Here is a 26,002-nt window from a genome sequence, read left to right as displayed (position 1 = left end):
CCATCTCAGCTCTAATCCTGCACAACACACACAGACACACAAACACACTGACAATAAGCCATATGGTGAGGAAATCAGATTCTGTCCAGAGAGACAGACAGGCAGGCAGGCAGACAGACAGGTGGGGAGATAGCAGTTCAGTAGGTTACAGCAGGTATGTGGCCAGATGGCACGCTGTGTGTGTGTGTGTGTGTGTGTGTGTGTGTGTGTGTGTGTGTGTGTGTGTGTGTGTGTGTGTGTGTGTGTGTGTCTCCGTTGGAAAGCTGATCGAGCATCTCACTGAACGGTCCTGATGGTGAAATCAGGTATTTTTTTTCATTCCAGTCACTTCTCTGGTTCGTGCTGCGTTCACAGGCCGTTGGAAAATAAACAGTAAACAGTGATGGATGCAGCAGACATGTTTCCAGCTGGGTCGTCCCGCACATTGAAGAATTCGAGGTGAAGATTTTGTGATAGCGGAGGAGCTCGTTGGATTTGAACAAGATCAAGACTTTACAGAATTATGAAGAGAAACCCAAAACTTGTTTCTTGAGCGAGCACTTGGCTGCATCAGATCATTACTCGTCATTATCCGGTCAAAAGGTTCACTTCAGGTTTCACGTCAGCTTTTAGACTAACGCTCTCCCGTTATCCTCAAGCACTTTTTGACACCTACTGTTGCTGTTACCAAACAACTCTGTCTTTAATTCCCCTATCATTATTCCGCATTATTCCTGAAGGCCTGGTCTTTGCCAGGGATGGCGAGAACTTGTGCATCTCCTCATCGTCAAACAAGACACACATCCAAACGCTGGACGGATACACAGAAAGACCAAACCACAGACACACCACTTTAACTGGAGCAGAAACTGGTCACTGTACTGCAAGTTTATACATATTAACACAAACACACTCCCCTGACCTCTTTCTGTCGCCCATATTTGGACTGCTGCTTCTCATGAATATTAATGAGCTTCTTCCATGTGAGCACTTGGCCTTCTTAAAGGCTGTATGCCTGTGTGTGTGTGTGTGTGTGTGTGTGTGTGTGTGTGTGTGTGTGTGTGTGTGTGTGTGTGTGTGTGTGTGTGTGTAATTGTATTTCTTACATTGTGGGGACATAAATCCGTTTGCAAAGTCACATTATGGGGATCTGCCTGATGGAGACAAAAAGAAAGTCCCCATAAGGAAAATTATTCCATTTCAGGGTGAAGTCCACATAATGGCCATGTAATGTCCTCTGAAGTGCCGTAAACACGCCCGTGTGTGTGAAGGCCTCGACATGTTTCTGATGACTTCATCGTTGAACAGGAATCTTTTCTGCCTGCAGGTCGCCGGCAGCAGGTGGACATGTGCAGCTTCTCGTCTCTCGGTCAGCTGGTGCGTTTCGGTTTCTCTGCCATGTTCGGTTTCGGCGGGCGGAGCTTAGCGCGGGCGGAGAAGAAGAGGTGGATGCCATCGTCAAGGCGACGAGAGTACGCTCTGGTGAAGACGCTGGCTAGACTAAGGTGACATCACAGTAGTTGTTTTTTTTTTTTTTTTTTTTTACAAAGTTAGACTCAAAATTTGAGTCTATTTCAATAAAAATAACTCATATTTAAATTTAATAACTTTTTCACCGAGAGTACATTTCCAAGCCAGTAGTTTATTTGATGTATTTTCCTGCTAAACTTTAGCATGTTTGCACTGCTGTGTCTCAGAGCTGCCAACGAGGCTGCAGACTGTTAATCTGGCTTCTCATTTCTTTTTCTGCCTCCCTCAGACCAGAAGACTGTCAACTGTCTTTTTTACCAGCGAAGAAGTCAGACACCGATTTGTTTGGACATCGGTGAGAAACACACACACACACACACACACACACACACACACACACACACACACACACACACACATAGACTGTGTTGTGTGTAGACAGTACATTTGATCCTTTCCTTGGACCAGCAGGAATGAAAAGACGCAGTATGTTACACACACTGACAATGTCGTTGTCGAGTTTGGTTGCGCGAAGCTTTGACTCGAGAGGAGTGTTACACTTTCAGACACAAACACAAACGCACGCGAACTAACAGCTCAGTTTGGCTCCTTAATCAGAGAATTGATTTAAATTTACCCATTAAAATTTAGCATTATGGATGTACATTAATTCACATTCTTTATAATATTTTTTTTTACATTTTTATCATGACTTGGCTTTTTGTGATTCTAACAGCAAAGCAAAATATGCAGCTGTAAACATCCTTCAGTTGAGAAGCAGACCATCTTTCTGTTGATCAGTGGAGATAATATTACTAATACTGTGGTGATGGAGTACAACTAGACATGAACAGGAAAGAAGTTGAATAAAGTTAAAGTACAATATATATATCAAAAACACACATATTAGCCCTGATTTAATAGTTGTGCCTATCGGAGCCAAATGGAAAGTCTAAAATAAACTATAATTATTGACAGTGCAAGAAAAACATAAAACCTTGTTTGAGGTTTTTGATTGACTACTTGGCCAGTTACTAATGAATCCCATCGTTTTTTTTTTTTATTATTTACTTTATTTACTTTTTACACCCGTTTACTTGTAGTACATGAATGATATGTTTGTGTACGTTTATGCCCATTAAATACTAAATAGACTCATTTTTGTGATTCATTTCAGTATCGTTTCATTTGAAGTCATATCAAACTGCCTAAAAATTTCAAGCTTATTAACTTAACTAAAAAATTGATCTCCTGTTCCTCAGAGGCCAGGAGCAAGACCAGGAACCGGAGTCGGGTGAGTGGCGTCCTTGTCTGTCTATACATGGACACTTGTGGACAGAACATATGGTTCTGATTTCTGTGACTGTCAGGTGCCTCCGTCTTTATTTTGTCTCTCTGCGATTGGCCGGTGCAGAGGGTGAGGAGTCCTGGATGACCAATCAGGGCCTGTATCTGAGCATCAGCATCATGTCCATCCCCTGTCTGAGTCCGCACACGCCTCGAGGACTGGCCCCGAACACCAGGTACATGGGGGATTCCTCCGAACGCACCGTGCTGCTGGTCAGTTCATCACGTTCCCGCTCCTTCTGACATTCGTCTCCACTTCCTGTTTGTGACAGTTTGGCCAATGGCAGCGCGGCGCTGATCGCAGTAGAAAACACTTCCAGATCGGAGTTCATCAAACACCTGAAGAGATACAGCAGCTCTAGCGGACAGGTGAGAGCAGCCGTCAGGTGTTTTATTAACTACAAACCCTTTTTGACCCCTTTATCAGATCTTTATTATGCTCGCCTTCCAGCATTTGCTAACTTAATGCTAAAATATTTCAAGTCAAGTGTGTCTAATCACTTTTTATTGGCAGAAAAGTCGGAATATTATGGGAAATGTAAATCACTCCAAATTCTAAAGGGGATCGAATATTGGAGTTACATTTGCTCGGTGACGAGAAACAATGATAATATTGTTTAAATAAGCATCTTCTTTGCTAAATTTACCTGATCAGATTAGAAGATGTTGATATTTTGGTGTGTTCATAAATGGCCTAAATAAAATGAGTAATTACAGGTTTATAGTGGCGTTGATGCGATCAGCTGCTGAGCTATAGAAACACACAGTTGGTTTTTCAGTGATGCATCTTCACGCACAAACAATCTTTGGCTGAGCACATCTTGCACATGAACCAGAGACGAGACAAACCTTTTGTTTGAGTCAGAAAATGAACCTGTTATTGAGCTACAACTGATCCAGTCTGTTGACAAGGTTGATGTTTGTCCTGCTAATCAGCAGCAGCCACAGTTACCTTCGGCTTAGGAGAGAAAGTCATTATTATGGGAACCTCCAGGTATTCTGCCAAGTAGAAACCGGATCCCACCCAGAACCATCCTGAATGTTGGTTGTGTTCAGATAAATTCTCCTTTAGCTGTCTTAAGTCGTGACCTCGCCATCTTAAAGCTCCACCGCTCCAAGAGAGAGGAAAACTAGTTAGATAAGAGGGAAGATTAGCCTGGTTCGGCATGTCCTGGTCTGGCCTGAGAGACTGCACACTAACCCACTTACTAAATATACGGAGAGCGCGGTGTTCACCGTCCTGCAGAGTAAACAAGCTGTTTACTGACTGACCCACATCCTGATAGCCTCCATCCGGAGGGAGAGATGGACATCTCCAAGGCAAACACCGCAAGACGGGGGCCTCCAGGTGGAGCAGCCGACACGTAACCATGACGATCTGAGTCGCGCCGTCGAACCTCACCTGTCGGTTGAAGTGCTTAAAAAAACCCATATTTGATCAGAGAGCAGAGTCACAAACATCCTCTGGTCCTCTGTCCTTTAAGAGTCGGACATCTCTTCCAATGTTACAGTCATTTCAGTACAAGATCCTCCGTGTGATTTTCCCTAAATATTATTTCTATGATCAGGGATAGAAACACAATGAGGGCATTATAAAAAAATAATGTACAAATACATGCAAAGTTTATGAATAAATATATGGTAATGAGGACATGTAGAATGATATGTTGGGATAATGTAGATTTGGTTTGTTAATATTGAATCAGCATTTAGTTGATGCGGAGCTACAACCAGTTATTTTCACTATGGATTAATCAGGTGGATAATTTTGCAACTCAATCCATTTACTGTCTGAGATATAAAACATTTCATCTGATTTCATAAACGTCTGTGTAGTTTGATTTTCTTTGTGATTAAAATATGTTTTGTATCATTTTTGAAATATTAATTTGTAAAGTTATCAAGTTATTGAAGTAAACAGTGTAATACTTCCCTCTGAAGTTCAAAGTGCCATGAAATGGAAATACCTGAATAAAGTAAATCATGATAATAATAAATGTAATATAATCCACCTCTGGTTGGTTGTGTGGCAGGTGATTCTTTAAGAACAGCTTTATTTTGAGAAACAAAGAGCAAACCTGAATGAAAGTGCAGCAGACATCCGTCCGTCTGTCTGTCTGTCTGTCTGTCCCTATGTCCATGCGTCGGCTGGTCTTTGCTGCCCCCTGTTGGAGTTTCATGGTGCTACAGCAGAATAAAGAGTAAAGACAGTAAACAGGAAGAAACCCAGTCACTGCTGCACATTAACAAGGTACTTAACAAGGATCTTAATGAGGCTTTCTGTGCTCCTCAGCTCTGAGAGACTGAGACACACACACACACACAGACACACACACACACACACACACACACACACACAGACACAGACACACACAGACACACTTTTATAACCTGGTGTAGATTAAACCTGAACACACACCAACCCATGGGAACACTAAAATGTAGGTCCTCAGGGGAGGAGCCGGGGTATTAGAGTTCAGGTTAGAATTAGATGAAGGTTAGGCACTCAGTTGTGATGTTTGAGGTTTGGTTAAAGGGCCTAGTAAATGCATTATATCAATGAAAGTGAGATAGTAAATCTAACCTGTAGCCTCAAACCAAATCAAACTGCCCTGTAAAGTTGTGAGGATCAGACGAAACGTCATCACGTGTGTTTGTCCTCTTAAATATGGTTACGAAGCAAAATTGCTCCTCTAAACTATAGAAAGACGTACACACATCACGATCTGACCTGTAAATGTTTGTCCACAGTTCAGCTTCTCCTTCGTGGAGGCCCACACAGTGTCAGCGGTGAGGATCCGCCCCCGCTCGCTGTTTGTCTGTTCGGAGGAGGAGAGCGAGGAGGAGAGCGACTCCAAAACCACACCCATCATCCAATCAGAGGGAGTCGCCTTCCCCTGGAACATCGACGGAGAGCTGGTGGAGATCAATAACGAAGTTCTCGTCAGGTAATAATACATCCCGATAAATAATTACAATAATTGAACAAGTTTGTATTATTAGACTGAACTAAACTTGACTAATTTCAAAGTTCAGTAATTGTCAAGTTAATCAATAATTAAACTATCAGCCTCTGTTAGGAGAAATAAGAGGCACCACAAGGCTCTGTGCTGGGTCCTTTACTATTTACTCTCGAATAAACAGACTTGTAATATGCATTTTTATGCAGATGACACAGTCTTGTACGTACGTGCCTCCTCTGCCTTTAATGCTCTTCAGACATCTCTGCATAATCTTAAACTGTAGCTGAATACAGACAAAACAAAATGTGTTTTTATTGTCGAGGACCTTTAATTCCAGTCTGCATCTCCCTGTCATCCCTACGGTTAACGGTGCTGAAAATTGAAATTGTCGAGTCTGTGGAACATGAGGAGCAACTGTCACAGAAAGAAAAGATCAAAGTTTCTTATGCAAAGTAAAGCCTGTTTCTGTTTCTTAACATCCACCTGACAGAGTGTTGGTGTGTGTGTGTGTGTGTGTGTGTGTGTGTGTGCGGTGCGTTCAGGGTCCACCCGAGACTCATCACTCTGTACGGGGAGGAGGTCGACGAGGCCGAGTCGACCGTATCCTGCAGCTGCATCTGAGAACAACAGAGGGTGCTGCTCTGTGTGTCCAGAGAGCAAGATGCATCACTACGGTAACCACCATGACCACAGTGACTCCAACTTTGCCCTCTCTAGATCAGTATGGTTTCCATGGCGATGTGTACTACGTAGAAGTGTAATTCAAATGAGCAAAATCAGTTTCCTGTCTGATATCACGGCTTTTGAAACTTTTTGAAAGTAACTGCTTCATGATATATTTATTAGTTGTACATCTAACTGATAAAAATTGTTTTTTATTCAAATTCATGTTTACATTTTACTATATTTTACTTACCAACTCCTCTCAGATGATTTGACCTGAGTCTTTTTTTGTAGCGTTTTATTTTTTTATCACAAGTTTCATTTTATCCCATCCACTTTTTCTGGTTCGGCTGCAGAAACAAAAGATTTTTTTTTTAATTTGTTTATGTTCAAAGTAAAACTTTTTTTAATTGTCTAAATATTTAGTTGAGTCTTTTTGTTCAGACGATGTTGCTTTAACCCAACCAGACTGGATGAGTTCTTTTTTTTTTTTGCAAAAGTTTTATATTAAAATACAACAGGGCTGTTTTTCTTACAAGGATTTTTTTGTTGTTGTTGTAATCAAGCATTGCTGCGATCAGTCAAACGTTTTAAATAGAAAATCTTTTATTTCAATAGAAAAGTGTTGATAAAAGCAGTGAGACTCTCCAGTGCAGAACAAATTCACATAAACGACACCCACAAAGTCATTTATTAAAACATTGAAACACTCGTTTGTGTGATGTGCATTTGTACTAAATAAACCGAGGGGAGGGAAGCAGCTGCTTTAACCGTCTGCATTCACAGAATACACACCATTAAAACACTGCTTTTTAATGTCTGAAAACTTGTTTTTGAAATGCCGATTTCAAGTAGTCGTCCATCATTCAACCCCGTGGCTCTGTTGGTTTTCTGTCTGTTGCACCTTTTACTGCACTTCCACACTGAAAGAAGTGTTTCCCCTCAAAATGAGGTGAAATCAATGCTTTTTCACCAACTGTGGTAACATTTCATGCGCAGCCACATTTATTGCTCTTTCTCACTCATTTCATCTGTTGTATTCAGCACCTTTGAGTATCTTGAAGTACTCTATAAATTAAATGAATCATCGTAGAACCTCCACAGGACAAAGCTTTGTGTGGACATGTCATGATTGTTTAACAAGAGAGGATTACAACAGCTCGATGCCACACGATATTTGTTCTGAGGAGGATAATGAAAGAGAACCGTTCATCTTTCCATCTTTGCGCTGACCACGTGGCCGTCATGCTCTCCTCAGTCTTGACCACGTACATGATTCTCTTCTTCTTTTTTTTCCGCTCACATGAGAACGGTTTCCTGTTGTTTTACATTCCTGAACCGTTTCCAGCAGACAACAGATCGGAGGAACGGCAGAGCAAACGTGACGTTACACTGAGGAGCGGGAACACCAGGGAGCAGCACAACAAAGTTAATCTGCGCATCCTCACAATATCTGCTTGTGGAAACATAATGGGATAGATTTTATTCCGTAAATCATTCCTCCTCCTTCCTCTGGCCGACGACCCGGAAATCTCTCCGTCACACAGGAGGTGAGAATGCCAAAGCACAAATAGACTGGACGGACGTTTGTGGTTTTTTTTAAAGACGTGAATGTTTGTTTGGTGGTAAAAATAATTTTACATGTTCTGTACTGGGGAGCGGCAGCTTCAACAGGTGCTCTAATCTTTATGTTTATCATGAAAATAAATGTGTGAACAGTCTGATATAAAACATCCTTTGCAACTGAATTTCCTCCTCGTTAGGCAAAAATCATTCTTTTTCCATTCCAGGTGCATTATTGTGGTTATTATTATTATTTTTAGTCCTATAACATCATCCTGAGCCTGAACATCAAACCCTCTCTACCTGTTGTCTTTCACTACTTTCATCCACAACATTTAAAGCTGTTTTTTTTTTTTTTTCTTCTACATATCTGGCAGTTGAGATGTTATGTGTCCAGATTGGCTGCGGGGGAGGTGTGTGGGGGGGGGATTCCTCCGTGGTGAATGTAATTCATACGGTTCCTCACATGCTCTCAGGGAGGAGTTCAGACGTAAGAGAAGAAAGTGAGGAGTCACGAAGGCCAGACAGAGTCATCGATGTGACGACTGATCAGACGAGCCAACAGGGGACCAGCTGATTTTCTGTGTACTGGGTCATTCACGCCGCCTACAAAAACCTGCACGGGTTGAATTTTTTTTGTTCCCTGAACGATAAGTTCTCTTCCATTTTCTTTTCGTAACATCACACGTGTTCAAACAGCCCGAGTTGTGCTGAAAAATGATATCCAAGGCAGCAGTTTCAAGATCCCAGATGTTGGAATACGAATTATTTCAGGGGGGGAAACAAATGGTACAACTGCCGTATTTGTTCAACTGCTGTATCAAAACTGTCGCTTTGGAGAGCAGTTTATGCTCCGGAGGTTAAATAAAAGTTGATGATGACACAGAGACGAGCTGAGAGTGTTTCCAGATTGGACTTTTCGGCTTTCGGCACTGTTAAGACGGCTCGTTGCTGGGGAACTTTGTGTGGGGAAATTTACTTCCCTCCCTGTGAGCAAATTGTGAAACTCCACTGAAATGACTTGATGAAATGTTGCGGGTGGAAATGCTGGTGAAACAGTGAAAACAGGCTAAAGGTTAAAACACGGTGATGATGCTCAGCGAGCACGTTGTCTTGATCCCAGCGCCTTGAATCACTTCATCTCGTGTGCCTACATGTCCCAGCTGTCACCACCTTCTTCTTCTGTCAGGGGAACATCCGGTGTGGGAGTGTGTGTGAGTGTGTGAGTGAGTGTGAGTGAGTGTGAGTGTGTGTGTGTGTGTGTGTGTGTGTGTGTGTGTGTGTGTGTGTGTGTGTGTGTGTGTGTGTGTGTGTGTGTGTGTGTGTGTGTGTGTTGGTCAGCAGTTGAACATAATGTTGAAGATGATGTGCACAGACTAAAGAAAAGGTTTCCCAGAGTAACGAGCCAATTAGAAACCAGGTTTCCATCCCCTGAGATCACCGCAGTTGCTTTCTTTGGTTTGTTGCCTCCCAAAAGAGTCAAAATGGAGGTTTATCAATAAGAGTGTCATCACAGGTGATGTCACATCACAGGAAGCCCCGGGGCCTTCTGATTGGTCCGGATCCGACTGCTTCAGGTTCACCTCCCTTTTTATTACTCCTCCATCCATCCGTCCATCGCTGAAGTATTTTTCAAGTCTGTGAACTAGTCAGTTTTTTTTTGTTAAGGCACATCAGGCAAAGTAGTTCGAAAAGATTCAGGTGTGTTCAGGATGCGTTCACTGTCATCCGTCACATTTGAACCTGTCGGCCGAGGACGTTTCGCTGCGGTACGCAGCTCTCCATCCGCGGCATCTGTCCCATTAAAACTGCTGCACAGCACCAATATGAACTCTACCTTAAGGTCAGAGGTCACAGCCTGAGGCGACAGGCGGGGTTAGGAGGTGCTCTCGCTTTTGTCCTGTTTGGGAACGTAGTCCCAGCTGTCTCTCTTGAACTCCTCCTCCTTCTTCTGGAAGTTTCTCTTGAAGAAACCGGCCTGCGAGACACCGAGGGAGACAAACATGAAAGCTGGGCTCTCTACTAAAGACTGTTATAACACACAGACATATATCAGTAGATCATATTGCAATGCAGCCTACTGTTTATCTTTATATTGGGACATATTGTGGCTTTTCAGTGGCAACGTATGCACACAATTTTGCACCCCCAGCTAGGTATACATTTTATTCTTCAACATTTAAATGTCATCATTATTTGTTTACACTCACCTTCCACAGACACCAGATGAGAGCTGCCAGGATCATCAGTCCCAGAAGTAAACTGACGACGATGATGAAGATCTTCACAATCATTGAGAGTTTCTGGGTAAAAACAGCCTCCACCACCACCTGGAAGTGTGTCACATACAGCTTTAACATTCAACAGCTCTGATGGTGCACTGGTCTGAGCTGTCGGCGGCTAAAACACCGAAGCTAGATGTGGAAACTTGTGGAAACAGGGCTGATTATGAGATCAGAAAACACTGATGTTCCAGATGTGGTTCCGCCTCTGTCTGATCTGGGCTCTGATTGGCTGCAGGGTGTGTGTTACCTGAGATATGGGTTGCCCCTGGATGAGGATTGTGTGAGGATCTTCTCTGGGGGATGACATCATCGCTGTGTTCTCCAACATCATGATACCATGACGACCCTGAGACGAGGACACATATCACAACAAACATCAGGTGTTTGTCTAAATGTGAAGCAGCCTGGTCATGTTTCTTCGTGTGTGTGTGTGTGTGTGTGTGTGTGTGTGTGTGTGTGTGTGTGTGTGTGTGTGTGTGTGTGTGTGTGTGTGTGTGTGTGTATGTGTGTTTTACCGGAGCTTGCAGCAGCACAGCAGGGTTCAGGCGGATGTCCAGTTGGATGGTGGCATCTCTCCCCGCCTCCAGGTTACCGAGACGACACACCAACCGCTCACACAGGTCATCAACGCGGCCACAAAACTGTACAAAAATACACATGCACATAAAGCAAGAGCGATACACTGGAGGTCAGTGTGGAGTCGAGGCGGTGGAGCAACGACCGTCCACTCCTGCAGCTCAGACACAGATTCTCAGCCAGGCTGGCGGCTCGAAGTGTGACGGTGTCGGACTGAACATTCGTGGTTCCCCGACCGACTTTCTTCATCCTCTGACATTTCCTCTTGCGGTACCGTGAGGTTGGTGTGTGTTTTGGTAAGTATATTATTGCCCCCCCCCCCACACACACACACTTTACAGATTATAATTATACAGATTACAGTTATGATGATTTTGGTCTGAAAACCTCAATTTATTTAACAATTTAATCCTGTTTTGAATTGCATGGAAGAACAACTGACAGCTCTCTTTCCTGAAATGCTCTTTTAGCTGACTTCTCTTTAAATACTGATGACTCGACTGGAAGTGGACGCTTTGGCACACGCTACATAACAACAAATGTTCTATGTGCGTGTGTGCACGTGTGTGTGCGTGTGTGTGCGTGCGTGTGTGTGTGTGCGTGTGTGTGTGCGTGCGTGCGTGCGTGTGTGTGTGTGTGTGTGTGTGTACCATTATGCGGGTGGAGGGGGCGGAGAAGAAGAAGACGAGCTGCTTGATGAAGGAAGCTTGGGGGACGTCACAGTCCTCAATGACTGACACAGTTGTGTCACTGATCGAACACACACCGTGAGACGACTGCAGAGAGACAGAAAACATGTTAATCAATTAAGATATTAACATCTACTAATGTTCTAATTCTACTAATTACGCCCTCTTTTGTATTTGCTGATCACTCGTTCCAACCTCAGCCTCACGGCAGGCGAGTGTGGGACAAACCTTACAAATAGTTCTCGTGCTGACCGATCGCGCTTCTACTTCTGCTACCTGTGTTGTGTCGGGTGTTGTCGTACCTGCCAGTCGAGCACCTGCAGCAGCCGGTGTCGGTACGGCGTGAGGATCTTTGGCAGTGCGATCTCAACCACAGCGTCTACCGCCCTGCTGGGACCGGAGTTCAACACCTGCAGGCGGACGAGACAACGGGTAAACCAGGAGTGATCACGTAGTGCGAGAACACCTGAAGTTTAACTGCTTGTTAATCACAGCAGCTCTTAGGTTGGTTTTGTTTTTTGCTGTTCTGGGTTATATATTCTGTCTTTTCTTCTTAAGATTGTTCAAAAAGAGAAAATAAACGTTCAATGTTAACAAGCTTGCTTGTTGATATAAACAACAAGTTATACACATATAATTTCACCCAGCTAATTCAAAATACACCACTGACTCTTATATATACGCCATTCGTCTGTAGTGAGGCGGTTTCTCCTCAGACAGGAGAGGGCTAAATACAAATGGAAGATGAAATCAGTATGAGCTGCAGGAGCTTCCTCCATTTCCGCTTTCACTTCCCTTCAGAGATCTGCACCGTCCCGTCAGCTTGTTACAGACAGTTCAGACATTTTAACGGTTCACAGAAGAAGAAGCAGGTGTTAAATACAAAAATGTATGATGGCTCATTTACATTTCATCTGCTGTAGTTTCCGGGTCCTGGTGAGGTGCAAGTTGGCCCACAATAAAACTGTCATGGTTTACTGGGATGCTTGTGCTTTTCTTCCACTGACAACACAAACTATCTACAGTGACGAACGTCTGTTGGTTAACGGTGCAAATGTGTGAGTCAAAGTTTATAAAAGTTGAATGTGAGAAGATTTAGTTTGTCTCCAAAAAAAAACCCCGCATGTTTTCTTTGTTCCTATCCGACTTGTTTGGCTTTTTATGCCGGTAATGTAACGTAGCTTTAGAAACGTGCCGTATAAATATAACTTTTTGTCAATGCACAGACGTGTCGTGCCGTCTGTTCACACCCACGCACATCTTATAGTTGACTTGCTACTACTGCTAAATACTTCAAGAAAAACGTCTGAACCAGAAGGACCGACCTTGTACGTGTAGTTGAATCTCTCGGAGTAGCACTCAGCTGGAATCGCGTCTTCATCTCCAAACACAAACGAGGTGGGAGTCACGAAACTGCAAACCACAGACAGAAAACGGTGGCAGCTGTGATTATTTATCTACGAGTGGTTAAAGGCATTACATTATCTTTTCTCTTTTAAAGTTCATCTTACTTCACTGGAATTGGTTATTTCTTTCTAAGTTGTGATGATTTTGCACATTGTTGATTTTAATGATCTTCTTTGGGTTTTGAAAAGTGCTTCATAAATAACGACGTTATTATTATAAAGTCATGCTTTTAGTATTGTTGATTTTAGGAGTACATAATAGTAATGTTTAGTAATGCTGACTCACCCGTGGATGTTGACGTTGACTCCATATTTGAGAGGAAGGACGAGGTTGATGGAGTTGTCATGGAGATACTCCTCCCTCTCATAGTTATCACTGAAGATAAATCAGATATAATGCATCATCACATGATTAGCCTGCAGACATCTCCTCTTTAATTTACAGATGGTTGGATTTAATATAGCTGTGTTTGTTTCTTTATTGTCTCAGGAAGTTCATTTAAGTTTCTGTTAAAAGATTAGTTCAATAATAATCAATCAAATAATTTACTGTAAAACTGCACACATCTTCTTCTCACAATGAATATTTTAGCTTTTGATGCTTCCTTAGTTTTACTTAATTGTTACCTATGTGAGACTTTCATACTTTCTTTTCCTCATGAAAACGGGGGGGGGGGGGTCTTTACCTGCTGGTGTTGACGTGAATGATGATGTCACCAGGTGTGCTGCTCTGGTTAACATCCAATAGAAAGCTGATATTCAGCTACAAGAAACACAAACAAAGTTTTTCAGATGTCTTATCTTGTTGTACGATGTTTGAATGAGGAACAGCTGCAGGATGATCAGTGAGGTTTTTACATGTCCCTTCTTTACTGTAGACGTGAGTATCTTTCTCACTAACGTTTTACATGTCGAAGGAAATTCCATCTGAAATCTGCTACTTTGTCTTGTTTCTGTTGGGAATTTCAATATTTCAAAAGATTCTGTTGCAATGTTTACTTTGAAAAAAAACTGAGTCAAAGAAAAGACAGCGAATATATTTGGAGAACAGAGAGTAGAGACACACTGGCTTTGACCTTTGACCTCTGTACGACAAAGAGCTTTGAGTAACACTGAGCTGAGGACCAATAACAGCTGACCGGAGCCGGCAGTCAGGTTTGTGCAGGTTTTCACAGTTTCCAAAAGATGATTCCTCAAAAGTTTGGTATCTGATTCAGCGACATTTCTCTTCAGCACCACCAGAAGGTTCCCTCATGTGCTTTGGAGTGAAATCTCTCAACAGCTGCTGATTGGATTTCCTAGAACTTTCCTCCTCCCTTCTTATTGGTGATCTCCTGACCTCTCATATAGAGCCACCATAAGGTCCCCATTTTTTTTTTACTTTGCCAAATACTTTTATGAATTATTACAAAAAAAAACTAACAGCATTCCCCTCCGGCCTCACGGAGCAGGCTGTGCGTCTGTAGTGCTCTCTTACTTCTATAAAACTTTTTTTAAATACCGGCGTGTGATTGGCTGAGACTTACCTGGGAGTGGGCTGGAAGGAGGAGGCTCGTGACACCGCAGTCAACGCCCACCGTTGTCGTGTTGACTTCCTGTGTGACATCACAACTGACCATGTTGTCTTGCTGCAGAGACACACAGGCATGTTGTGGTTATTTTGTTTAATGAGTTATTTATGTTGTTGAAGTTATAGTTGCTTACGATTGCCTGCATTCAAGATAGTGGATCTCATTGTTCGTGGCCGAGTAAAAACATTCCTGCTCACAAACAAGGAATTCACCAGGATATTTCGAAAACCAGCCTCCCTATTTACTTTCACTCTCCTACTCAGCTTGATTTAAATCCTTGCTAAAGCTGACACAACAATTCCTACTGCTGATTTAATTCACATTAAAATGTTTGACAGGCAGAACACAGAGGCAGCTTTTACTTTGAAGAGGCCACAGGAAGTACAACATATTTGTCACAGAGGTTAGCGCTGACTGTGAATGTACCCAAAAAAAAAATCATTTTAGGTTTGTTTTTTTTACAAGTGGATCAGTTTTGAACACTGCAGAGAGGTGATGAGAAGGAGCAGCAACAGTGATTTGTTCAATGAAGAACGACAGCTGCTCGCTAACTTCTCACCACGGTAACCAACTCCTTTTACTGTGTCCTGCTCCTCTGTTGTATTTCTGACTTGGTCGCTGCTCAGGGTGTGTCTGTTACCAGATCCACCACGGCTGAAATTTTAAGGATTATAACTTTTACATTTTCCCGTCCAATCAGCATGAAGTAAACTCACGTTCTGCAGCACTTTGATATAGTGGATGTTGTCGGGGAATCGCAGCGTCAGTCGCGGCAGGAAGGCGTCGTCTCCGGAGTTCAGCAGCGAGGTCTTCAGCATGATGGTCTCCCCGGAGCCCAGAGCAAAGTACTGCTGCTGCCTGGTGACAAACAACGCGGACAACATCAGACAGTTACAACATTATATATTGATTAAAAAATGTGTCAAGTAATAGAAACAAAGGCTGCTAACCGCCCTTCCAGGACAATCTTAAAGGAACAGACAGTCCACTTCCAGCTGGAGAATAAGTCCCGTCTCTCGTAGCACCGGTACAGTCCAATTTCCGGCTTTATTTTGGTAGAATTAATAGTATAGCAGCTCTGACATGCACTAATCAACACATAATGACTTTGAGTAGAGATGGACAGTGAGGCCAGCTGTGGCGATCTGTTTACAGTGGTTAACCTCCTGACTCCAGATTGATATCAGTCTTTTTATTTATTATTTTATCATTATTTATTTATTTCCTCACCAAGAAAAACCAAGAATTATAATTTATAGAGCAGTTTTTATTTGTGTTGCTGTTTTTTTTCCTATCGCCAGCTTACAAAAACATTAACACAAGTATGGCTCTAGAAGCTCAATGATTCCTTCCTGAATTCGCCAGCAGCTAATTAGCATCATGTGCTTCCTCATTTTATGTTATTTTTAGAGAGCCGAGGGGCTTTTCTCGGATCATCGTCTTGTGAATGAAACACAACTTACGTGAAATTATCACTGCTATGACATGTGTGACTTACATGTTAACTGAACTAATTAAATACAGTGCTGCTGTTGTTTCAGTCTTTTCCTCAACATCCCTTTCTTTGTGTTTCACACAGCTCCCTGCTGTGTGTGTGTGTGTGTGTGTGTGTGTGTGTGTGTGTGTGTGTGTGTGTGTGTGTGTGTGTGTGTGTGTGTGTGTGTGTGTGTGTGTGTGTGTGTGTGTGTGTGTTCTTACTGTGGCAGCACTAGTTGAGTTGACAGCTGCATGTTGGTCGAACAGTTCACCTGAGAGCAGGCACGAGTGAACCAAGTCTGACAGAGCGAAACAGGCAGAGAGGACAGTTAATGACACAAGTGATAATGAATGAATGAATGGAGCAGCCATGATTTCCTCATTACACAACAACTCCTGTGACCTCCGACCCCTGACGTCAGAGTTACAGATGATTAATAATAACGTCCTGTTGACTAGCTCCGACTGAGAGCTCCTCCTGGTTAACTGTGTTTATGAGTCAATGGGACGTGGGATGGACACACAGGAGCAGGATGTTAGTTAATGTGCTGCAGATGAGGCAGCGCAGCTGTGAACACATCTGGATTAGGAGGAAAGCATTATCAGCGGGTGTGTGTTGTATGGCTGACATCAGATTAGCTTTCTTCCTTTAAAAAACACGTCAGTTTGGTGTTGAGAAAACAGACCTGACGAAGATAATATCAAACTGTAGATTTAGTAACAGTTGTCCATGAAGGTAAGTGTTGGCTAGTATTCTTTCATCACTAATACTCACCACAAAGTGTTTGAGGTAGTGCCAATTCTCTGAGCAGGGGTGTGTACTGAAGCTGGTACCTGGTTGGTGTGTGTACTGAAGCTGGTGCCTGGTTGGTGTGTGTACTGAAGCTGGTACCTGGTTGGTGTGTGTACTGAAGCTGGTACCTGGTTGGTGTGTGTACTGAAGCTGGTACCTGGTTGGTGTGTGTACTGAAGCTGGTACCTGGTTGTTGTGTGTACTGAAGTTGGTACCTGGTTGGTGTGTGTACTGAAGCTGGTACCTGGTTGTTGTGTGTACTGAAGCTGGTGCCTGGTTGGTGTGTGTACTGAAGCTGGTACCTGGTTGGTGTGTGTACTGAAGCTGGTACCTGGTTGGTGATGATGTTGCGGTGTCCAGTGCTCTGCTGCAGAATCGGTTTTAACGGAGGGAAGGATTTGGAAGAGGCTCTGATGGAGCTTGTTTCTCTGAGACTGTAGGAAACCTCAAACTGAACCGGGGTAAAAATGTCCCTCACATCTTTCTGTAGGAGGAAGAAAAAGGTGCAAAGGAGGATTAAACACTCCAATCACTTACCGACATCTTATTATGTCCATGATAAACAAGTTTCTTTGTATGTTTTTAGCATGTGCGTGTGTGAGTGTATTACCCTTTGGTAAGCCACATGTGTTGTACAAGTGACATGGCCATGTCGGGCTTTCACATGCCCCCTTGTGCTATTGGAAGACCCGTTGCCGTGGAAATAGAAGCGATGAGGGAAGGATGGTTTATGGAGGAGGTCGGAGGTCAAATTATACTGAAGCTCTGAGGAAGAGAGGAGAGGATCAGTCTTAAATATCAGTAAGTCAAACACTCTTATGTTCAATATATTTGAGCATTTGTAATCACAGCATAGCAACTGTAACTAGGCACAGCTGCAGGTGCACAGTGAGCGTAAATCTGCATTCAAAGAGTTTTTGGGGGGGTTGTGTGTGTGTGTGTGTGTGTGTGTGTGTGTGTGTGTGTGTGTGTGTGTGTGTGTGTGTGTGTTTTGTCTTTCAAAAACCAAACAAAAGCACCAAAGAGTGACACATTAAACAGTCTTGGTCTGCTCTGACGTAGGATGTGAATATTAGTGTGTCCACCTTATTGACTTACTATTTATTGACCGAGCATCACTACTGTGCTGCTTCTTTACAAAATAACAAAGAGGCAGGGTTTAAAATCAACAGCTGGGTTTACTGTACCGATAGCTCCTCTGAACTTTCGGGACCGGACACTGAAGCAGACGGTGACATTGAAGCAGACACTTGGAGTCTTGTGCTCCTGGCACAGCGCCACCCGTTGGTCAATCTGCTCAGGCAGCGCCAGAGACGCCTTCACCTGAATCACTGGACGGGTCCTACAGCACACAGGACACGATCAGAGGTTATTACAGCATGCTGGCTGGGTTTTAGTGCAGTTATCGGGTAGCAGCAAGCTTTACAATCATCATTTAACTTCTGCAGAGTCTTTTCTCAAAGCAAAGATCTTCGTAATATTTTCAGTAGATGTTGGGAAACTTTTTGTGATCATATTATGGGATGTGCTGCTTCTCCTATGGTCTATTTAATATAAAGGAAACCACATTCCTGTCTGTGTGAAAGCAGACCGAACTACAGCTGGGATATTTCTACTAACTTTACCTGAGAACCACGGCCGAGTCCGAGAGGAACGCACCGACCGCCACGTCTGCAGAGACAGAGAGTTTAAACCCGGTTTAAAAACTGTTCCGACGAGAAGCGGAAACTTTCGATGATGTCATGACACAGGAAGTAATTTACCCTGGTAGCCGTTATCGTCAATGTCAATGCCGGAGCTCAGCGACTGGCCGAACATCCTGAGGTCCCGACCCAGGGTGGATCCGGTAATCCTCTGTAAACACACACACACGCACGCACGCACGCACACACACACACACACACACACACACACACACACATACATACATACACACCATTAATTTTAGCTACAAACACTACAGCATTTCCATTCAATAGCACGTAGTACTGAGCTGGGCGAAATCCTGATCAATGCAGAAAGAACAGGTGAGTCCAAACAGTTCACGCACAGTTTCTTGACAATGTTGTTTTTTATTATTGCTGTTGTTGTCACACACACGTCTTCAGTATCAGTGTTGGTGTTTGTACCTGAGATGGAGTCGGTGAGATGCCCTCCTCCCTGCCGTTGTAGATGTAGACGGCTCCTTTAAGCTCATCTTCCTGTGGAGCACCAACTGCCACATCTACACACACTCACACACACACACACACACACACACACACACACACACACACACACACACACACACACACACACACACACACACACACACACACACACACACACACAACAGTTTGTATCACTATATTTGTGAAGACTCTCACAATCTCAGGTCATTAAGCCTCATGTGAATCTTTAACCCACAAATTTGTTTCCTTCATTCCAGGCAGTCTTTAGTTTTTGTTGCTTTTTGAAGACTAGAAACTTACAAGATAAATTCCGTCCCTTGTCTTTTTTGTTTTGTGAGGTTTTATTTTGACACCCAAACACTTCACAGTCAAAATAATGTTTGAACTCACCGCAGGATTTAAAGGAATAGTTTGACATTTTGGCTGTCTAGCTGTAAATCAGAAGATTGATGTCATTGTCATGAAAGCTTAGCTCAGCATCAATACAGGGAAAACTGCAGCCTCACACTATAAAAGGTTCACTTACTAAAAGATCTAAAACTGACCGATTAACTCATTAGTTTGTTTATCTGTCAAATGTCAGGTTCGCAACATGGCTTGACTTAAAAAATGTAAGTAAATGGAAAATGTAAAGACTTTCTGTTTTCTGCCAGGTTTAGATTTGCTGTAAGATGAACAGGGTATTTTTATGGAGGAACTGTTCAGCAGGATGAAAGTATTCAAATACAAAAACATGAGAAAACACCAGCATGGGCTATTAATATTTAACCAAAGCCCTTTGAAGATACGAAGGTCTGAAAGTCAAACAGGCGTTTTTTTTTTCTTTACAAAGAGCGAGTACACACACACAAACGCGCACACAGTGTTTCAATCACTTCAGAGAACATTACATTGACTTGCATTCATTTCCTGAGAGACATACCCGAACCTCCTGTTGAATAACCTGAACTTAAACTGAGTCTTCACACTGAAATTGAATGTTTTACATTTAGTTTTTTTGCCCCAAGAAGGGAGACAAGTCGGATACGTCCCTGCAACATGAGCAATACAACTACACACGGACAGCCTTTTATCAAGCCGAGGCTGATTAGAGGGCATGTTCACTTACAGAGCATGTCATTATCTTTTAATGAACTTAATAACACACTCCACCCCTCACACACAAACACAGATGGTGAGGGATTGTGTAGTGTATGTGTTAGGGCAGTGTGATTAAGTCAGGCTGATGTTTCTAAGTTATCAGGAAGTCACCGTTGCTGATGGTGTTTGGCCGGAACCCCTTAGTAAGAGCATTTTGTTGGTCATTCAGCAGAGTCGCTGAAGTAACGTCACAGTATTTCGCATTGTGTGAGAGGCAGGAGATCTGTGCAGAAAGTGAGAGAGCAGCACTTAAAGCTCCCTGAATACCACTGCTGAGGTGCCGTGGACCAAAGACGTGAACCCACAGCTGCTCAGCGTTACTATGACTACGACTGAAGCAGACAGAAGACAAGTACTGTTCATAACCACCCTGTGCAATAGTAGATTCAGCAGCAGTTTCGGAGGTATTTATCAGTAGTATTAGAAGTATTTGTAGTGGTATTGGCAGCAGTAATGGTAGAATCGCTATTAGTAATATGAAAGTATTCGTAGTATTTGCAGTAGGATAACCAGTAGTAATAGTAGCAGCAGCATGAGTAGCATTAGGAGCAACAGTGATATTTGCAGGAGGTAGTATTGGTATTAGCGAATATTAGTGGGGTAATATTAGTGTTTGCGAAGTAGTAAATGAAAACCGATAGGTCAAGCTGTGCAGGTGAGGTCGTTACCTGGGTAACCATCGTCATCCAGGTCTCCCAGGTCAGCGATGGTCTCTCCAAACCGGGCGGCGTAGGCGTCACTGCCGGTCAGCTGAAATTCCGCCTCCAGCAACTTCGCCTGAGACAGAGCCAGTTTGTGAGGACACAGACAACACAGGCTTCGTCCCTGCGGGTCTTTTTCACAGGAGACACGCTGACATGTTGTCTTTCGAAAAGTTTAGGTGTAAATATCAAACATAATGAAGCCTGAATTCAGCATTTCTATTCAGCTGCTTTAGTTTCAGAGTCATCTGACATTTGGTAGCTAGTTATTAATATTTCTGTGGTTTTCATACTATGTCAAGTCAATATGTTCCCATCCAAATGTAGACCCAAGTCTTGACCAAATATTCAAAAAAAATCTGCAAAAGAAAAAAGATCACACATCCACTACGTTAGTAGTTTGGTGTTTCGAGATAAACTACTGCAATGAAAACACGACAGAGGACTGAGAAGACAAAATTAACAAGTGCCTGTCTGACATCAAAAGACAGGAAACTGGATAAAAAATATAAATATTACTTTTGATTCATATAATAATTTGAGGAACTTTAAAGTCTCAACATCACAACTGCACAAATCTGATGTTTTTTGGTCTTTAGCGTAAGTTATACTCAAGTACATACTTATACTATGACTATACAGTGTTGTTCTGTACGCAGTTGGGAGGTAGTATGAAGTTGAGTTAGACACGTGTTGCAGAGTGGGCGCTCACCTGCCCCTGGTTGATGTATACATGGACTCTTCCCTCCTCTCTGGCGACGCCTGTTGCCATGGGAGCACCAACCAACAGGTCTGACAAACCATCAGCGTTCAGATCCACGGCACACACACTGGAGCCGAAGTAAGATCCCAGCTACACAAAGACACACATGTTAGATGCTCAAGTTTTTTCCATTGGTTTGAATGGAGGGTGCTTAATGCTAAGTGGCCCCCGTTTACCTCTTTCCCGGACACTTCAGAGATGACCCGCAGCTTGTCGTTCTCTGCTGAGAAGATATAGACCTGCAGAGCACACAAACACAATGAATTCAAGCATCACAACTGCATAACACAACACATAATGTCAACAAACTAAAAAAAAAAAAATAAAAAAAAAAAAAAAAAATTGAATCACAGCCCCAGAGGTCTTTAATTGTAAAGACATACAAACATTCAGACTCTCAGAGAAGTTAGTTAACAGACACACAGGTGCTCAGGTCCCACCTTCCCCCTCTGGTTGTATTGCGGAGCTCCGCCCACCACCTCCATAGTAGCAGGACTCAGGAAGTTACCAGCTCCGACAGAGTAACCTGAACAGCAGCAGAAACACAGCGTCACAATGTCGGACTTCTACGATGCATTTACTCTACTATTAAAAACGATTTGGTTGTACTTTACTGAACCACTAGAGAATGATTGTACTTATTACTTTACTCCATTTATTAGACAGCTGGAGTCACCAAGCTACTTCTCAGTTTTAAGTCCCTCACCAGGCATAGATGAACCCCTGAAATCTCATCCCCGGTTATCAAAACTACAAATTTGAAAGTTTTTACCAAAACATGTGGGTCTATCAATATGCAGATAGTCTCAGCTGTACAGTCTGAAAACAAATTTTTAGGGAGCATATTTTAAACTGAGAAAGGAGAACCAAGTGTAAAACAACTTGACCAAAAATGGTTAAGACGTGGATTTTGGTGTAGCCTTCGGTTAGACTTTGACATGCAGTGGTTTTCTGCTTAAAACCAAGAGTGTGTGTTTGTGTGAGTTTGTGAGAGTTTGTGAGAGTTTGTGCGAGTTTGCGGGTATACCAACAACACGAACACATCTTTTAAATGTGTGAAAATCTCTTTCTACATGAACAGAACCGAAAGTTTGTTCAGTGGTCTCCTCGACATCAGTCAGCAATATTATAATATTATAAAATTAGTAGTGGTATTAAATGTAGTTAAAACTAAATCCCTTCTGATGAAGTTTTATATCTGACAATGACATGATGGGTCATTTTTGGATGTTTTAAAATACTGGACACATGTTCACCAGCTGTTCCAACAGCTACACATCTGTACTGAGGCGATAATATTTTACAATGTCAGCTGGTATTACTATCTCATCTTCAGCTCATCAGCCTTCGGTTAGACTTTGACATGCAGTGGTTTTCTGCTTAAAACCAAGAGTGTGTGTTTGTGTGAGTTTGTGAGAGTTTGTGAGAGTTTGTGCGAGTTTGCGGGTATACCAACAACACGAACACATCTTTTAAATGTGTGAAAACTAAAGCCAGTACTTCCTGTTTATTTGGGTTGATCAGTGACTCAAACAGCTACGCGCGCACACACACACACATATACACACTCCTCAAAGATTAAACTTTTATCATAACTGAGGCGATAATATTTTACAATGTCAGCTGGTATTACTATCTCATCTTCAGCTCATCAGTCTTTTTTTTTAAAATTAAATTATCAGTCTTCATCTTTTCATGTCATTGTGAGGACAGTGAAGAACAACAAAATTAAACACCTTCAGCTGAGCAACATCACACCTTTCTGTTTGGCTTCCTGTTCATCACGAATACTGAGGTTATGTCATTAGAGTGCACTTACAGAAGACAGTTTGTTTTTTGTTTTTTTGTTTTTTTTCTGTAATAATCTCTGATACAATATTTCATCCTGCTTTCTTAAATCAAGATAAAACAAAACAGACTCCCGCTAATGTTAACCCGTGGACAGGAGTTTTGCATGTGGGGTTTCTGCATGTTTCACCAGGATGTAAACCGAAGAATTTTAAAGTCTGTTTAATACCACTTAACGCTTTATTTGTATTTTTCTTTGATTCAGATTGCGGCAATTCAGAGGGCTTGAAGATAACCGACAAGCTGCTCATAAGACAGTAAAAACCATTTGAGACTAATGCACATGAGACGTGATGAAAAGGATGCATGTGCAAGTTTCATGAAACATGTTTCTGCCAATAATTTTTACATTATTCTACTGATAGAAACACAAAGAAACAGAGTGAAGTACCAGCAAAGGCAGGAAAAAAGAAGAACAAGGAAACTTGTCCATTATAAGATCAATGAGCTTTTATGGCTCCCGTAGCTAGTGATAGCATTTACTGAGTCAGATGGCACGGACTGAAACTCTACAAAAAAAAGATCAAACAACCTCCTGCTGCTCAATCTACTGTCACATCACTGAGGAAGAGCATGTGCAGATGTGCAACGTCTCCTGAGAGCACTTTATCCCACACAAAAACATTTTAAACTGACACAACTGTCTCCGACAAGCAGGAGAACATTTTTAATACTTTCTAACATATCCTGCGCACGTTTGTTAAAGAAGGACAAAGTGTCTCTGTGACAGCAGTGTGGGGATGACAGGAAACTGCACAACTGCAGCTGCAAAATATTTAGTGCAAAGTCTGAGAAAAAATATTTAACACCTGCACAGTACAAAATGAAAACCTGTCAGTGCAGCGTGTCCTCACATTTACTACACCAACCCTCCGCACACCATCCAGAAAAATACAGAAGACTAACACAGCCTGATAAAACATGTTCACCTTCATGATATCTTCATTTGAGCAGCTCTCTGTGGCTGTTTCTTCTGTGTACAGACCAATACGAGCACTGTGAGAAACGAGGAAGGCTCCACATCCTCTTCAAAAAAGGCCCCTTCACACATACAACTTTCTACACGAACACGATGGCTACAGCATGTAAGCAAATAAAGAACAAAGAGTCTCAATTTAAAGCTTGTGTTGGTTTATGATTTCTGTACTCATTCAAAGTGTCATGTGTGTAATGTGAGAGGACAGAAAACTCTCTTCTTTCTTCGATATCGTGAAACTTTTGATACTCGTTCCTGTTTCCCAATGCTAACGTTGCTAAATATTGCACAAGTCGATAAGCACACAACACCAAACAACAGAAAGCGACCCGTAAACAGTAAAAGAAGGCTGATGTGTGAAAAGATGGACTGAAACAGTTTGTTCAGATATCTGCAGCTGTGGTGGAAACACATCAATCGCAGCTGAAGCCCATTGAAATACTCTAATAGCTGTACATTAGTAGCAGAAGCAGTATTGCATTAGCAGCAGGTGTATTATTTACCCAGGTAGCTTCCAAATCTCACAGCTCCAGTCTCGTCATCCAGGTACACTGACATCCCTCCACTGGATGTGTTGTAGACCAGAACTGAACCCGTCCAATAAGACGTCCCCGGTGCCCCCATGATGATCAGATCCTGAAAGAGAGAGAGAGACTCTAGTTTATAATGCCACCTGCACATCTTTTAAAGCTCTCCTAAAACTAAAAGAGTGAAAAAGAAAAAGGAACAAGAAAAGAGCCAGACGGTTTCTGTCGGGTGCAGTTTTACAAACATCATGTACATGAGTGCATCACACTCAGTCTGATGGTGGAAACACAGAAGACAAATCAGATTTTAACAAAGTGTGACTGACCTCTGTCAGGAAGTTGGAAATACCCGCCTGACATGATCCATAGTCCTCACCGAACTTCCTCTGGTGGTCTGTAAGAGACACGCAGACATGTTAAGAGGTGATGGTTAACAAACAAATAAGGAGACAAAATCCAAATGTTTTCCTTCTGCAGCTGCTGGTTTCACACACACACACACACACACACACACACACACACACACACACACACACACACACACACACACACACACACACACACACACATTCACTTGTCTGTATCTTTGTGAGGACATTCATTGGCATCTTGTGTTCCCCGGCCCGTTATCTAAAACCCTCAAAGAGAAAGTCAGGACCAGCCAAAGACTGTTGGACTCTATTCACGTGGTCACAAAGCTATTATTGTATTTTATTAGTAACAAGGTGAGAATAATAACACAATCTTTATTTGATTGATTCATTTTGGTCTTTAAGTTATAAAAACACGATCAAGACAGACAAAAGACAAGTGAAGGAAACCAAATGAAAGGTGTCGGTGGTAATAATAAAGCTGCACCCTCTCGGCTTTAAGGAGTGAGTTTCAGCTCATTGTTTGGCTGTCAAGCCTTCAACTTCCGTCCTTATCGGCCACAACAGCCTCTCAAAATTTAAAACTGCTCTGTGCACCACCTGCTCAACACCAAACTGCAGACAGACACAGTCAGCAACAACTCAAAAAAAATAAGAAATTGTTTTTCTAAGAAAGTTGATTTTTCTGTTGTCACAGTACTGATGAGCCCAAAAGCTTTTACCA

At 42.4% G+C, this 26,002-nt stretch overlaps 2 protein-coding genes across 2 annotated transcripts in view; one reads left to right on the top strand and one right to left on the bottom strand.

Annotated features, from left to right (window-relative positions):
• cerkl (ceramide kinase-like) overlaps positions 1-7,134 on the top strand; it is a 29,789-nt gene extending 22,655 nt beyond the window's left edge. Inside the window, exons 8-14 of the mRNA XM_069154320.1 lie at positions 1,307-1,484; positions 1,739-1,804; positions 2,712-2,743; positions 2,864-2,972; positions 3,069-3,165; positions 5,548-5,744; positions 6,302-7,134. Of these exons, the coding sequence (XP_069010421.1) occupies positions 1,307-1,484; positions 1,739-1,804; positions 2,712-2,743; positions 2,864-2,972; positions 3,069-3,165; positions 5,548-5,744; positions 6,302-6,380 (758 nt within the window). The 3' untranslated portion in view covers positions 6,381-7,134. The remainder of the gene's footprint in view (positions 1-1,306; positions 1,485-1,738; positions 1,805-2,711; positions 2,744-2,863; positions 2,973-3,068; positions 3,166-5,547; positions 5,745-6,301) is intronic.
• The window catches only part of itga4 (integrin alpha 4), a 24,472-nt gene continuing 5,476 nt past the window's right edge, over positions 7,007-26,002 (bottom strand). Inside the window, exons 6-29 of the mRNA XM_069154319.1 lie at positions 25,234-25,301; positions 24,884-25,016; positions 21,997-22,082; positions 21,733-21,795; positions 21,506-21,646; positions 20,761-20,869; positions 18,911-19,005; positions 18,545-18,635; positions 18,407-18,452; positions 17,969-18,123; positions 17,392-17,546; positions 17,113-17,265; positions 16,211-16,287; positions 15,229-15,370; positions 14,468-14,569; positions 13,628-13,704; positions 13,228-13,317; positions 12,861-12,948; positions 11,838-11,945; positions 11,497-11,622; positions 10,786-10,911; positions 10,518-10,616; positions 10,196-10,315; positions 7,007-9,963 (exon numbers count right to left, since the gene is read on the bottom strand). Coding sequence (XP_069010420.1) covers positions 9,862-9,963; positions 10,196-10,315; positions 10,518-10,616; positions 10,786-10,911; positions 11,497-11,622; positions 11,838-11,945; positions 12,861-12,948; positions 13,228-13,317; positions 13,628-13,704; positions 14,468-14,569; positions 15,229-15,370; positions 16,211-16,287; positions 17,113-17,265; positions 17,392-17,546; positions 17,969-18,123; positions 18,407-18,452; positions 18,545-18,635; positions 18,911-19,005; positions 20,761-20,869; positions 21,506-21,646; positions 21,733-21,795; positions 21,997-22,082; positions 24,884-25,016; positions 25,234-25,301 — 2,552 coding nt within the window. The 3' untranslated portion in view covers positions 7,007-9,861. The remainder of the gene's footprint in view (positions 9,964-10,195; positions 10,316-10,517; positions 10,617-10,785; positions 10,912-11,496; positions 11,623-11,837; positions 11,946-12,860; positions 12,949-13,227; positions 13,318-13,627; positions 13,705-14,467; positions 14,570-15,228; positions 15,371-16,210; positions 16,288-17,112; positions 17,266-17,391; positions 17,547-17,968; positions 18,124-18,406; positions 18,453-18,544; positions 18,636-18,910; positions 19,006-20,760; positions 20,870-21,505; positions 21,647-21,732; positions 21,796-21,996; positions 22,083-24,883; positions 25,017-25,233; positions 25,302-26,002) is intronic.

Source organism: Embiotoca jacksoni, unplaced genomic scaffold (assembly GCF_022577435.1).
Source record: "Embiotoca jacksoni isolate LCO1_2020_lvr unplaced genomic scaffold, fEmbJac1.0.p SCAF_2, whole genome shotgun sequence".
Taxonomy (NCBI): domain Eukaryota; kingdom Metazoa; phylum Chordata; class Actinopteri; family Embiotocidae; genus Embiotoca; species Embiotoca jacksoni.
This window is presented reverse-complemented; position numbering and strand designations above follow the sequence as displayed.